The following is a 13568-nucleotide window of genomic DNA, read 5'->3' on the forward strand; positions in this document are numbered from 1 at the left end:
CTCATCATGTACAGTGGACAGACATATTTGACACAAAACATATAATTCAAAACTTTTTTTTAATACCTTTTAAATGTTTTCAGGAGAGTTTTGCTTGACTAGTCAGGTCACAGCAGTGGGTGTGGGTGTAATTGACTTGGGGAAATTCTGCACAACAGTAAGATAACAAAAGAAATTTAAAGTTTACATGTTTGATCGTAGGGATTTTCCAGAAGGTGTTTCAGGCACAGGAGAAGTCACTGAGGTGCTGCAGGGTTCTAATTTTAAAAGGAGTTAATAAATGTGGGCTTTCTAATGTTAAAGTTGCAATGCAAAGTGTTTACATAACATTACTAACCTACTGTACACTTTACCCACCCACAAATCAATAGACATGACTGTTACCAGCATCTGAATTCAGATTAGCGCTGTGTGATTCGGATCCTCACACAGTTGTCAATTAGAACACATCAAAGTCCTTCAGTGAATGGAAAAGTTAAAAGGGCTTCCGTCAATGTGAATGTGAAACAGAAAGAAATCCAACAAAACCAGTGATACTGGTAAAACAAAACCTAAACATCAAACAAAGTGACGTGATACAGCAGGGGAAATGCAAAGTGAAGTTGATTTACAATGGTTACGTCCATCTTATATATCAAAATAAAAATTGGGGTAAATAAAAAAGTTGTACATTGATGTTGAAAAACTGAGCAAAACAATCAATCTACGCATATAGTCTAGTCACTTGCCCCCACATCAACAAAAATGATCATACTCACACTCCTGTTTGTGGATCAAAAAATAAAACTCAATCACACTTCAATGTACATTTTTTACACAAATATTAGACGACTAAAAGTAAGAGTCGCTCAGGATCGCACCAAACCAAGAGGAACAAGCAGGATGCATAGGCGGCATGACGGCTCTAAAAAGGTGCTCGATTTTCTCATCAGCCTGCAGAAGGAAACTGTAGATTTGTTTTTTACAGTTTGAATAATAGTCTAATGGCTCATTTACTTGCCCCACGTCTTGATCTCAGTAACTCTTATCACAGGGGCTTGATGCCTCGCCACTCCCTTAGCATCCCCCAGTAGTGGTTAAATGTGTAAATGTTCATTTATAGAGTACCACAGAAGGCTTAAATTATTCTTCATTGCAGGAGGAATCACCTGAGCCTTCATAGATATTTAACCTATACAAAAAGGATCTATTAGTGACAAACTGGGAGTCAGTTAGGGTTTATCTGACTGGGCCTTCAGCTTCCTTTCCCACAGTTTTTTCTGATCAGAGAAGCCTTGCTTGCCCTTGTTAAATGAATTAGGTCCTGCAGATGTTGGCGTCTCCCTGAAAAGTGAAAACCCGAAACAGAAACATGTCACACGATTACTACCAATTCATTTAGGGAGAAAAAGCTAAATGTTCTCATAGAAACCTGAGGAAACAATCCGATTGTCTTTATACCTGCCAATGTTCTTCATCCTCATCTTTGCTTCTGGAGGCATCTCCTCAGGTTCACTCTGCATGTGAATAGAAAATATCAGTCAACTTGTGCTTATTTGTTATTTATGCATTAACACAACCATGCACACTTACGTCATCGCTATCATCAAATACTGATGCCAACCCTGACTTTTTCGGGGGGACCGGTGGTACAGGCTCTTTGGGTTTCTAAAAAAGGATGGAAGATTTGGGTTAACTAAATGAAACAAAGTAATCAAGCAGTATCGCACTTTCCAAAATGTAAGAACAACAGATCCTGACATTTAATATGTTTCACCAGATAATATTTGACCCTTTTGGATTAGATTAAACTAGATAATTTACTTGAATCATTAGTTGACTAGTTCAATCAATTGACTTGTGAGTAACTCTTGATGTTACTCATGATTCAGCACCACTCAAAATATTGAGGATTTTGGCCTTCATCGTTTTTTACCTTCCACCAAGGACGATATGATTTTACTCCATCCATTCGCTTGTAAACAAGATTACATTCTGAAGAGATATTGTATGGAAAAGGGAAGAAATGGTAAAATTTTGGTGTGGATCCGGATCAGGGGGCAGATCCAGGACTCCTTTTCACCACTTTCTTTAACAGAAGGCATTTTTCAATTCCCAGGGAATCACTTATAGATATTATAGAAAACAATCGAGCACATTCAGGTGAGTGGTATCCACCAGTGTGTGAAATATAATGCAGCTAGATTAACTGTTGTTGGCTCCAGTGAGTGCCATTTAGTTTGGATCTGTGGGGCCATTATTACCTATGTGGGTGTACCACAGTCTGTGATGCAAGTTACAACACAAGTACTACATCAAATAAACCAGCCTTCTATGCAATCAGTAAATATGCAACAATATACACTCACTGGTGCTCCAAGTTTGATAGATATGGGATTGGACTTCTTCCCCATCTTGGCGGGCATGCTAAAGCCTATTTTGGGGACTTTGCAGGGCGCCGGCGGGTCGGACGAGGACTCGTCATCATCCTCCTCGGGTGTGAGGTGCTGGGACGTGCGTTTGACTGCGGACCCTTCTCCGCGCGCAGTGCTACAAGAGACAGGCTTAGTTTTCACTCTGCCTCCCTCCTCCTGCGGCCCTGCTTGAGGCAAGACAACTCACCAAGGTGAACACATATTTGCTGGGACCTGGAGAATAAATAAACGCTATCACCTGTACCTGGGTGGCTGTGATTCTAGCCATAAGCGAACCATAGGTAGCTAGTGTTCGACTCTACCACATACATCCACATGGGGACACAGTGCGCGTTAAGTACCGATGACATCAGGGTTTAATTTAACTACGGTGGTACCGTGCGCAATGTCTGAGATTAAATAATAACATTGCTAGCTAGCGCTAACTAGGTTTACACACACAAACACACTGGCTAGGCTAACATTGTTAGCAAGCGATCAATAAACCTATGAGCAAGAATCATGTCGCTGCTATACTATCTGGCTAATGCTAGCCGTACTAGCATAATAGTTACAGTGCAGTGCATTCGTCCATAACTACACAGGTAACGTTGCTACAGCGTTAGCATTAGCTGGGTCACCGAGATGTAGCTTAGCTAGGTGTCATTTTACGAATATTCCCTCGGTTTTGCGTCAGTCGTGTCCGGTATTGATAAGCAGACATGACATCGAGCTAACACAACATATTAATTAGTTCTAAACACAAGTGAGAAGCTGAAACAGCTCAAATATCACCTCCGTCGTCGCTGCTGCTGCTGCTGTCTCCGCTATAGTCCGCCATCGCTGCTTTTCTCGGACTCGCCGGCAGATGTCGCCCGGTCTCCTTGAGGCGTCGCGCACTGTTTACACAAGAAGAAGAACATGGAGGAAAAGTGACAGCACGGTGAGCTAACAGGCGCAAACACGTCGCGTGTGTCGTCCCACGCGCTTTGCTGAGGTGCTCATCGCATCGGGGGGTTCGTTAACATCTCACTTTCTTTGGGGATGACGTTAAACACCAACGTTAAGATCGCGTGTGGACGCTTTTAGCCTGGACGATGTGCTAGCTTCACGCTAGCTAGCACAACAATGGAAGATATGTTTGTCCCTGTTGTCACTTAACTTCAATGTGTCTTCTTGATTCTTCTTTCTTCCAGGTTGGTGTCGAACAATGAAACAGTCAACATGGGGCAGACACTGTGTTTATGTTCCCGCGGCTCCATCACCATCGATAACAAGAAATATTACTTCGTCCAGAAATTAGATGAAGGGTAAGATGGCATGCTGTGTTTACCCAACTCCATTTAGTTTCACCTTCAGGGTGAAGTGTGATTCTATGTGTGTTTAGCAAAACATCTATTTAAAAGGGCAAAACTAATAGTGGATTAAAGGCCAAGGTCCAACAGTTTCTTTAAGTGTAACTCTACTGTTTGTAGAGTTTCCACCTCTACAAACAGTCAGAGGTCGAAACTCAACCTCCTTGTCTGAGGTAAACCATTATTATGCTTTCAAATGATGGTGTGGATTATTGCTCTGACATCCATTGTTGTCCATAACTACACCACTGATCCCCACTGTAGCACTAGTGGATGTCCTCTTAGCTTATAACTATAAACATGGGACCTTTATAGTTTAGAGTCAATCCTACAAACACTTTGTTGCTGCTTTTATAGGATCTGTTTATTTTTTATAAAAATATGGAATATCACCAGCCTTATCCCTAAAAGTCTACTTTGCTCTCTTCAAACTCTGACCTGTTTTTCCATTTTTCAGTGGGTTCAGTTATGTGGACCTGGTTGAGGGGGTAAAGGATGGGCGCTTCTATGCCCTGAAGAGGATTCTGTGCCATGACCGTGAAGGCCGCCAGGAGGCTCAGACTGAAATGGAGATGCATCACAAATTCAATCACTCCAACATCTTGAGCCTGGTCGCCCACACCTTTGTTGATCGTGGAGGAAAGAGTGAAGCCTGGTTACTTCTGCCTTATATCAGTGTAAGTAGATGAGGTAGTTTAGAATGACAAGAATAGCCTTGAGGGAAATGGTCTGACTCTGATATATATTGTGTTTGTGTGAACAGAAAGGCAGTTTGTGGTCCGTTCTGGAGAAGCTAAGAGACAAGGGGAGCTCAATGCCTGAGAAACAGATTTTGAAAGTTTTTCGTGGCATCTGCACTGGACTCAAGGCCATTCATGAAAAAGGTTACGCACACAGGTACATTTTCTTAACAAACACATGTATGCAACAAACATTTCAATGCATCAGTAAAAAGACTCTTGGACTAGCTTCATGTGCCAAAACTGTCTGTATAGAGTCCTGGTGACTTGCAAAAAGATTGTGCAGAAATATCCAGCAACTTTCTACTCAGAATTTAATGAAGAGCACATACTCGGATTAGCTGAGTTTAGCTTATTACAGTCTATATCCCAATGAAGGTGTTCCTCATAGTGTAGTTGATCTCTCTGATTATATACATTTACTTTATATCATCACCAACTATCCAAAACCAGGATATGTAATTTAATCTTAGTTCAACTAATGAATGATATAAGTAAGATACTAATATTTGCAGATTGTCGTGTAACATTCATTTTAGCATTTACTCACTTTTCCTAAGTTTTCTTCTTTTTAAGAAGACATTTCGCAAACATCTAAACACATGCAATTTATCTGTTGTGATTTGACAGAGATCTGAAGCCCACGAATGTGCTACTGGATGAGGATGACAGGCCAGTTCTAATGGACCTGGGCTCTATGAACCGGGCCAGGATTGAGGTACGGGTATTCTATATAGTTTTAATCAAATTCTTATGCATGTATCACTGATTTCCCCCCTTTCTAAACATGATGTCCTCAAAATGATCCTCAATCTGATGAATTTAATGAAACTTAATGTGTGGCAGGTTAAAGGCACCAGGGAAGCCATGACCATACAGGACTGGGCAGCCCAGCGTTGCACCATTTCCTACAGGGCTCCTGAACTCTTCAATGTAGAGAGCCACTGCATCATAGATGAGCGCACTGATATCTGGGTAAGACCTTGTTTTTTGTTGAGTCCCTCCTGGCTTGTTTGTGTTGTTTCATGTTGTTTTCTTAAATTTCTCCGGCTTATTTACTCACCACTTATTTTTCTCGCCTGTCGCGATCCTCCCACTCTGCCATCAGTCACTTGGCTGTGTGCTTTACTGCATGATGATGTTGGAGGGACCATATGACCTGGTGTTTCAGAAGGGGGACAGTGTTGCCCTTGCTGTCCAGAATCCAGTGACCATCCCACAGTCTTGCAGGTGAGTCTTCAGACTTGAAAATTTTTACAGTGTAACTTAAAAATTCCCACATTATATTCCATGGAAAAGTACAACAAATGAAACCTTTCCAAGATAACAGTAAGTAGGTGTAATAGATAAATATACCTTTAAAACAGCAGCACCAGAAATATTAAACCCTGGAATTTGTTTGCAGCAGCCATTGTTACAACACGTTTATTTTTAAGTTGAAAAGTTGCTCATGCAGGCTGGGGAAGTATGTTAAATATATGTTTGCTCTAATGTGGTGTCTGTTTGTTCCCAGTTACTCGGAGGGCCTGCAGGTGCTGCTGAGCTCCATAATGGTGTCAAACCCCCAGGAGAGACCAAACATCAGCTGGGTTCTCGACCAGGTACAGGACCTGCAGAGCCGCAGCCCCAACACCCAAACCAACATGGTCTGATGTCGCACAGTATATTCGATTTGGGCCCTTTGCACACATAAATGAATGCATTTTATTTTTAGCTTGTAAGAAACATTTTTATTTATTGACTTTAATGTTAACGCTCTTTGGTACAGACTCTCACTCAGCTTAGGGAACTTGGCAACAGGCCGATCCATCCTGGACTCTTGTATTCCTCACAGATTAGCAAATGATTAAAACATCTGAATGGTCTTAAATGTAGTTTGGACAATGTGAAAGGTTTGCTTCTGATAATGTATTATCACGGATTGGCCGGGTGGAAAATATACTTTCCTCGAAGGTTGCATGAGAAGATAGATAACAGTCTCATGTCGGTCATTCAGTGTGAGGCTGGAGCCAACAGCCTGTGAGCTTAGCTAATCACATTTAAGAATGATCATGTTCCATATCTTGTGGATTTAACCTGTACAAAACACACAATATTAAAATGACATGTTGTTAATGGTTCAAAGGGATTTTTATATAAAGAGCCCAGACAATATGGAGGGTGGGATTCTGTGGGCTGATGCTGATATTAGGGAGTAAAAACAAAATTTACATGATTCCTAAAATGAGGTTAACAAACCCCAATGACAAAAGTTTACTTGAGGCTTGATAATTTACAATGTAACCATAGATTTTATTTTTACTTCAATTAAGCAATTGAACTGATTATTTTACGAAGAATGTAAATGCACATCTTTACTGCATTTTTTGCTATGAAAGGCTCATATTGGCTGAACTTCTACTGTATTTCTATTACAGAAACATACATCACAGTCTTAAAAGTTGTAGTTATGGGGAATTTTTTAAAAGGGATAAAAGACAGAAGCCTCGGTCATACCTTCCTGTGGACGAGGCTTCCTGAGCTCAATACATATCAGAATACAATACCTACCAACGAGGAAGAGGTTCCAATTTCCTTTTATTGTTTATATAAGTTTTGTGTGTGTAAAATCATGTAGTTGTTATACTCATCAATGTCCTAATTCTCCACACTATCACTCACACTGTCTCCGGTGGGGAGACTTTTAGAGGTGGTGTGCTCCTCGCCTGCAATGCTGACTTTGAACACAAAGTGGCGTTTCAGCACCACAGTCGCTGCCCTACATACAGCCATTGACCATGTTTCTGTCTCAACTGTTGGGAATGTGCAAATGGACTTTAAGTAAAACTAAGCAAGGAAGTATTTGCTTTCACCAAAAGAAAAGAAAATCGAGGCAAAGAAAACAGATGTTAATGTTACACACCAAAACAACTCGTTCAACGCAATACAACGCAATACTGGCAGTCAAAGTCATTGCCATAGCATTATACCCCAATTTTTACTTCACGTTTTACTGTAATGCGTTTTTTTAATAGTTTAGTATTTTCCATTCCAGCTATGCATGTGTTTGATTCTGGGATCCTGTCGTTTGTAAGTGTGGTCTGACTCCTGTTCTCAGGGTTCACCCACATCTCAGAGTCTGATGGTCCTTCCTAGTAGACCTAAACGGTACCTTACCAAACTGCTATGAAATAAATTAAACTGTTTGGCATTTTAAGTTAAGATTTTTGCTTTTATGAGTCTGTAATGAAGTGATACTGGACCACGTGAGAATATAAAAGGTCCCTGACTGTTAATATATGCAGTCAATTGTTGGAAAGGTAACATAGGTGACATACTATTTTAATATATTTTTCTTTTAAATGTTAAGATTTGAAATGACTAGGAATTTCTGTGTGGCTGTCAATGGCGAGCTAATACTGGTATCACTCACTGGAGTGTAAGAGTGTGTTATTTGATTATGGAGAAATTAGTTGGCATTATTTTTCATCTCTTCTCTGCACAGTAAAGGATTAAAAAATATGAACTATGGAGTCCTGTTTAAACCGTTTTTAATATACATGTGAAATAAAACTGCATCCTATATTAATTTGTTGTCAAGATAAGTGACAAATACAATAACCTCCATGTTGTCAGTCACATGTGCAGAATATGACCAAAAGTATTCAAAAGCCACTTGTAATTACTGATTTAATTACAGACAAAGCATATTTAGGGCCCGAGCACCGAACAGGGTGAGGCCCTATTGTAATTGGTAGGATTATTATTATTATTTATTTATATAATTTTTTGAGGCAAATAAATTGGCTTTTTGAGGGCTTTAACATGCTCAAATTCTTACCAAAATTTGCAGAAAATTAGAAAGTGGTAAAAATGTACGTATTCTGGTGTAATTTTCAATGGGTGGGGCAAAATGGCTCAAAAAGTCTAGAGGTGCAATTTGAAAAACGCAACCGGAAGCCCACCATTTGCATTTAGTTGATGACAATCCAGTGTCACACAATGTACCATGATCACTGCAGCAACTTCATATTATGCAGTGGTTTCATTTCAAACTTAAATGATGATCCTGAATTGTATTGGTTAGCATGCTGGGTAAATACAGAGAGAGAGAGTGAGACATGACTTACCTCAGTCAAGGTCAAAGTGCAATAGCAACTTTAACAGTATTTAAGGCAATCAACAGCCAATCAGAGGTCTCCTTTCAAAATTGTCCAAGATTCATATTAGATTCATCCTGTTGTCAACGCAACAATGGCGGGTCCCTGTCAATAAAAATGATCATTTATTTCAGTAAATACTTTTTTTCTTACTAAGATATTTTGATGCCTATATTAGATTTACATTTTTTATATTTTAATTGTTCATGATCGTGCAATCACCCTGCTGTGCACATGTAGGTACTGTTAACGTTAAATCCAGTTTTAATTTGTCAGATTGTTCGAGTTGAGTAAGAGATGCGATATATTCCTCTGAAATGTGCTTGAGTTAAAGTAGCTTGAAAAGTCAATACCCCAAGTACCTCAGATTTGTAATTTCAGCAACACTATGCAACTTTTTTACCTTTTAAAATATTAGCTTCAAAAATAGTCTGAAACTGAATTTGTTACAGCAGCAGCTCTCCTGGTTCAGGAAGCTGGGGATCATGGGTGATATGCTCCCTTCAGTTGTGACTCAGTTCTGTTAGTGACACTAAACCAACAGAGCTTCACTGAACACACTGATAGGTTTGGTTTTTTGTCAACATGAAAACCATTTACCGAACAGAACAAATCCCCACAAGTAGCTGCAGGGGGCGATACCTCTCAGTAAACACAGCTGGCTGTCGGCTGTGATTGCCGTTCCACCTTATGGCGTGTAGATGCTTGACGCCACAATTGCAGGGCTGTGACGTGATGGAATGCAAACACTCAATCAATGGGACTGCTGAGTGCAGAGGTACGTTAAAAAAAAAATATTGTAGTAGCAATTGGTCCTCTCTCTGTACTGGTCATGACGTGGTTTCCATGGCCATGCAGCAGCACCAAGGCACAAGTTGAAAAATGTGCAGTTCCAGTTGTTGGACATAGTTGATGTAGAACATGCCTCCATTGGAATGTGGAACAGTGTAAATGTGTTGTGTTATTATGAATCTGCCAGTCTGTTGGATGAACCATGGTTCAACAGACATTGGGAGAACGTGAACACAAAAGCTTCAGGGTGGATTTCCACTAAGCTATAAAGGATGCTGTGTGGGTCAGAGACGTAGCCTTTAAATTTTGTTGTGGAACCAGGATTTTTGTGTGCAATTTGTTCATCCAAATAATTTTTTTTTTGTATCTAGTGAATTTAAAGGGACATATTATGACAATTCCACTTTTGTAGTGCTACTACACGTTAATTTAGGTATCTGGCATGTCTACCGTCCCAAAAACTCTGGAAAAAAACAACTCCCGCGATTTGTTGTGGTTCCTCTATGTAAGAAACGATACGGTAGAGTGCGTCGAATGGGATTACGACCGAAATAAACGCCATAGTCACACCACGCCCATGTAGGAAGTCTCGCTACATGGCCTTTTACGAGCGAGCTCACGCTAGCCGGGCTCCACCGGCCCGGTTAGCTTGCGAGCTAACGCTAGCCGGGGAGCCGGGCTAGTGTTAGCTCGCAGCTGCTACCCGTCAGACATTTAAGTGGCTGCATAAACAAGGGACCGCCGGGACACCTCTAAACGTTGACTCAACAGTGTGGAAGGATTCTGCTGCTGCGCCAGCTGAAGCTCCCACTGCTCCCACTGTGGGGCTCAATGGGGACCTGGGACTCTCGCAGCCAGGCTCTCACTGGGGGTGAGGGGGGCGGGGCACTCAAAACAGGTCAATCTGAGGAGGGCTGTTTTAGACAGGCTAAAAAGGTTCTGTTTTAAATGATCCTTGTGGTATTTTGACCAAAATATGTCACAGACATTTCATTAAGACCCCAAGAAACCATATCAACTGTGGTAAAATGGTCATAATATGTCCCCTTTAAATGCTTCATAACGGGACTGTGGAGATGTAGCCATGTAAAGATGCAATTAGCACTACTAAAGATTACAATTAAAACGTGTTCATGTGTGTTAGTGATGTTTCAATCAAGAGTCTAGATATTTAAGGTCGATAGATTGTTATGTAAAACTAAAAATAACAGGCTTTCTGTGTTAATGCAGTTTTGAAGGAGAAATAATCACCGTTCTTAAGGATGATGACTCAGTCTTATAGGAATCACAACACAAGCACAACCTTCATCTGACAGTGTTGAGCTCCAGTGGCAATTTCTGTGTGTGTGTGTGTGTGTGTGCTGGCCAGACATGCTTGAAAACAAATATCAAACTGCTCGTGTGGCTGGATTTACAATCCCAACGTCCACCCAGATCACTGCAATGTCGCATTTCACTGCTGTCCCAATTACTTTTGAAGGTAATTCCTACCTTACCGGGTGCAAATGCACACACTCAAATGACCGGTCGTAAAGAATACACAACATGCCACATATTTACAGTGCAGATGCCCTTTTGTACACAACCACCCCGAGGATTCATTACACTTTAATTAATAAAATCCCAGGTGATTTCTCCCTCAGGCCCAACTACAGAACCCAGACTCCCCTGAGACTGGGTTCAGGACAGACGCCGTCACACTCCACCGCCCCCCCCCCATTTCCGCATTTTACATTCCATATCATCTGCCTGTGAGGGGCTGAAATGATGTCATGCAACACAAGCGCAAGGTCAACTCGATGTGTGGCTACATTTTAGCACCAATCTCATGTGCGTTTGCTTGTCATTCGTTTCTGGGGATGTACTGTGTGTGTGGGTGTGTGTGTGTGTGTGTGTGTTTGGGTTTCATTTGTAATCCAACCCCAGTCCTCAAACACAAACACACTTAAGCTCTCACATCATAAACTATCATCCGGCTTCATTGATTTGGCGATGAATCAATTAGTGAATTATTTAATTAGCAAAGCATTATGGGTCAGTGCGGAGCTGCTCCCACCCTGCAGTGATCCTAGGTCTCTTTAAATCATTTCACATGTATGTGCGTGTGTGAGCACATATAGACTCATCTTTGCCAAACAACCACACAAATAGTTCTCTCAACGTAGTGAAGTAAGATACGAGATTCCAGCGAGACCTTTTAAAGTCGCCCAGTGGAGTCTCCTGTTATTTGCCAGACGAGAAATCTTATTTCCTCAAAGCTTCACTAAGTCTACAGTCCCAGAACTTTTTGCTGTCACTCAAGTCCAAATTAGCCTTGGCTGCGGCTGAAAGGACGGAGAAATATGGACATTACATTAACCCACGTTGAGTGGATGAGTTATTGCTTGTGTTTTTGATCGGGGCGTTCTTTCCATCCAGGAGCTTTCTTTGTGCCCATTAATTCATGGGAGTGTTTGGGTTAAAATGCATAATGAGTTCATTAAGGGGGATTGGCGTAATCAGGAAAGGTATTGCCTTAATTACTGGCACGCGGCCAAATCTATCCGTCCTGTGTGATATCGGCAACCCGTCCTGTCCAGAGAGCTCAGTAATTTAATTAAGTGTACAAAATGCTACACCCTAACGTCGCCCTTGGGGGCAATTATGGCACGAGAGATTGAAAGATCTCCACCGGGGGTATTTTACTTACTGGCAGGAGATTGCCTGTGTCAGTTAGCTGATTGCATTGATTATATTGATTTGTAACAGCTTTTCGGGTAATTTCATCTACAAAGGTGAGAGCAACACACTGGCCCAGGGACTTTTTTTATTTATCCTTTCTTTATTTAGACTCTTCACTCTTTTGCCAAGTGATTAGATGAAATGGAGCTCCACAATAAGTCTCTTAAAGTGGGAGTTGGGGAGTCGGGAGCGATCCTTTTTATTTGCCATATAAGGTCAGAACAGGTTGGATGTTTTTGAATTCTTTAAAAGGTAACGGGTCCCTTCACCTGCAGTGCAGCTGGTTGTGCTTCAACAGCAAGAACGTAGCTTAAATAGAACCAAGATCATATTGCATTTCTAAATCTAATAGTTTTTATTTTCTGCCTCTAAACCTACAGAGCTCAAGTATACGTTACCTTCTCTTCAAGGTGAAAAGAAATGTAGAATCCTTTTAGTAAACCATTACTATACCACACCACTGCTGCCAATGTTTTTAAATGAAGCTAGAAATAGATGAGATTACTGATATTAGCAATTTATACTCATTTAAAGTATTACTTTTCAATCTTAATAACAATGTTTTTCCTTTCTTATCAAAACATTTGTATTAATATTTGATTATTAGCAGTGATATAATATCTAATTCAAATCTAATTTCACACATTAAAATATACCCATCTGTCTTGTGTCTTCACCCCAGATTAGCATTTTATATAGTAAATATATGATGGTGACAGATCAGATCTCACCGCAGTTTAAGAAAACATAATCATTTAAAGCTGAATCACTTCTATTGGCCCCGTATGTACGTGCATAATAGGGAATAAAACTATTATATATGTAATACCTGCCCCAAGGAGGTTATGATATTGTCTGTGTTGTTTGTCTGTTAGTAAGCAGGATTATGCCGATGAGAAGGATTACCATGAAACGAAAGGATGCAGTATGGATCAGGACAGAACCCTTTGCGAGATAGGGTGTTTTAAAACATTTTCATTGGATTCCTATAGAATAATTCATGGATGTTGATGGAGAAAAATGCGGCAGGATTAGAATGCGTGCAATTTGGTGGATGTCCTAGTAAAAATCTGGATCGAGTGAATTCAATTTTTTTCATAAGGAGACTGTTTGGCCTTGGGGGGGATATGAGCTCTTGGAGTTCCATTCTAGCTTCTAGAGTGTTTCTGAGGGTGATGCTCCCACATACGGTCCAGTAGCAAAGTTCAGAATGATGCAAATAGACTCAACAAAACAAATAACAACACAAACCCATCACTTATCATTCATCTATTTCATTTTTTTATTAGATCGGTTTGTTTGGAACATGAAAATTATACATTTTCTCCACTCGCTTTCATTTTATTGTCTGTGCAGAGCAATGCGACTTGAGGTCTCTTGTCTGCTGTAGAAATGCCACTGAAACTGCCTCAGAGTTGCCAATTAAAA

The 13568-nt window shown here is 40.6% G+C and overlaps 2 protein-coding genes across 3 annotated transcripts; one reads left to right on the plus strand and one right to left on the minus strand.

Moving 5' to 3' along the window:
• Positions 1-40: 40 nt before the first annotated feature.
• LOC133931724 (PEST proteolytic signal-containing nuclear protein-like) lies at positions 41-3258 on the minus strand. The gene is made up of 5 exons (XM_062378701.1): positions 3189-3258; positions 2349-2578; positions 1573-1647; positions 1441-1496; positions 41-1323 (listed from the first exon to the last, which is right to left on the minus strand). The coding sequence occupies exons 1-5, from the start codon at positions 3232-3234 to the stop codon at positions 1212-1214; spliced, it is 519 nt and encodes a 172-aa protein (XP_062234685.1). The 5' UTR covers positions 3235-3258; the 3' UTR covers positions 41-1211.
• stk16 (serine/threonine kinase 16) lies at positions 3231-7998 on the plus strand. Of its 2 annotated transcripts, none has more exons than XM_062378516.1 (8): positions 3231-3336; positions 3590-3703; positions 4206-4425; positions 4512-4645; positions 5119-5206; positions 5335-5463; positions 5597-5718; positions 6002-7998. In XM_062378516.1, exons 2-8 carry the CDS (start codon positions 3618-3620, stop codon positions 6138-6140), a joined length of 918 nt encoding a protein of 305 aa, XP_062234500.1. In that variant the 5' UTR covers positions 3231-3336; positions 3590-3617; the 3' UTR covers positions 6141-7998. The 2 variants fall into 2 exon arrangements, with proteins under 2 accessions (XP_062234500.1, XP_062234576.1); XM_062378592.1 differs by having other exon boundaries at positions 3310-3409.
• The last annotated feature ends 5570 nt before the right edge of the window (positions 7999-13568 follow it).

Source organism: Platichthys flesus, chromosome 1 (genome assembly GCF_949316205.1).
Source record: "Platichthys flesus chromosome 1, fPlaFle2.1, whole genome shotgun sequence".
NCBI lineage: Eukaryota > Metazoa > Chordata > Actinopteri > Pleuronectiformes > Pleuronectidae > Platichthys > Platichthys flesus.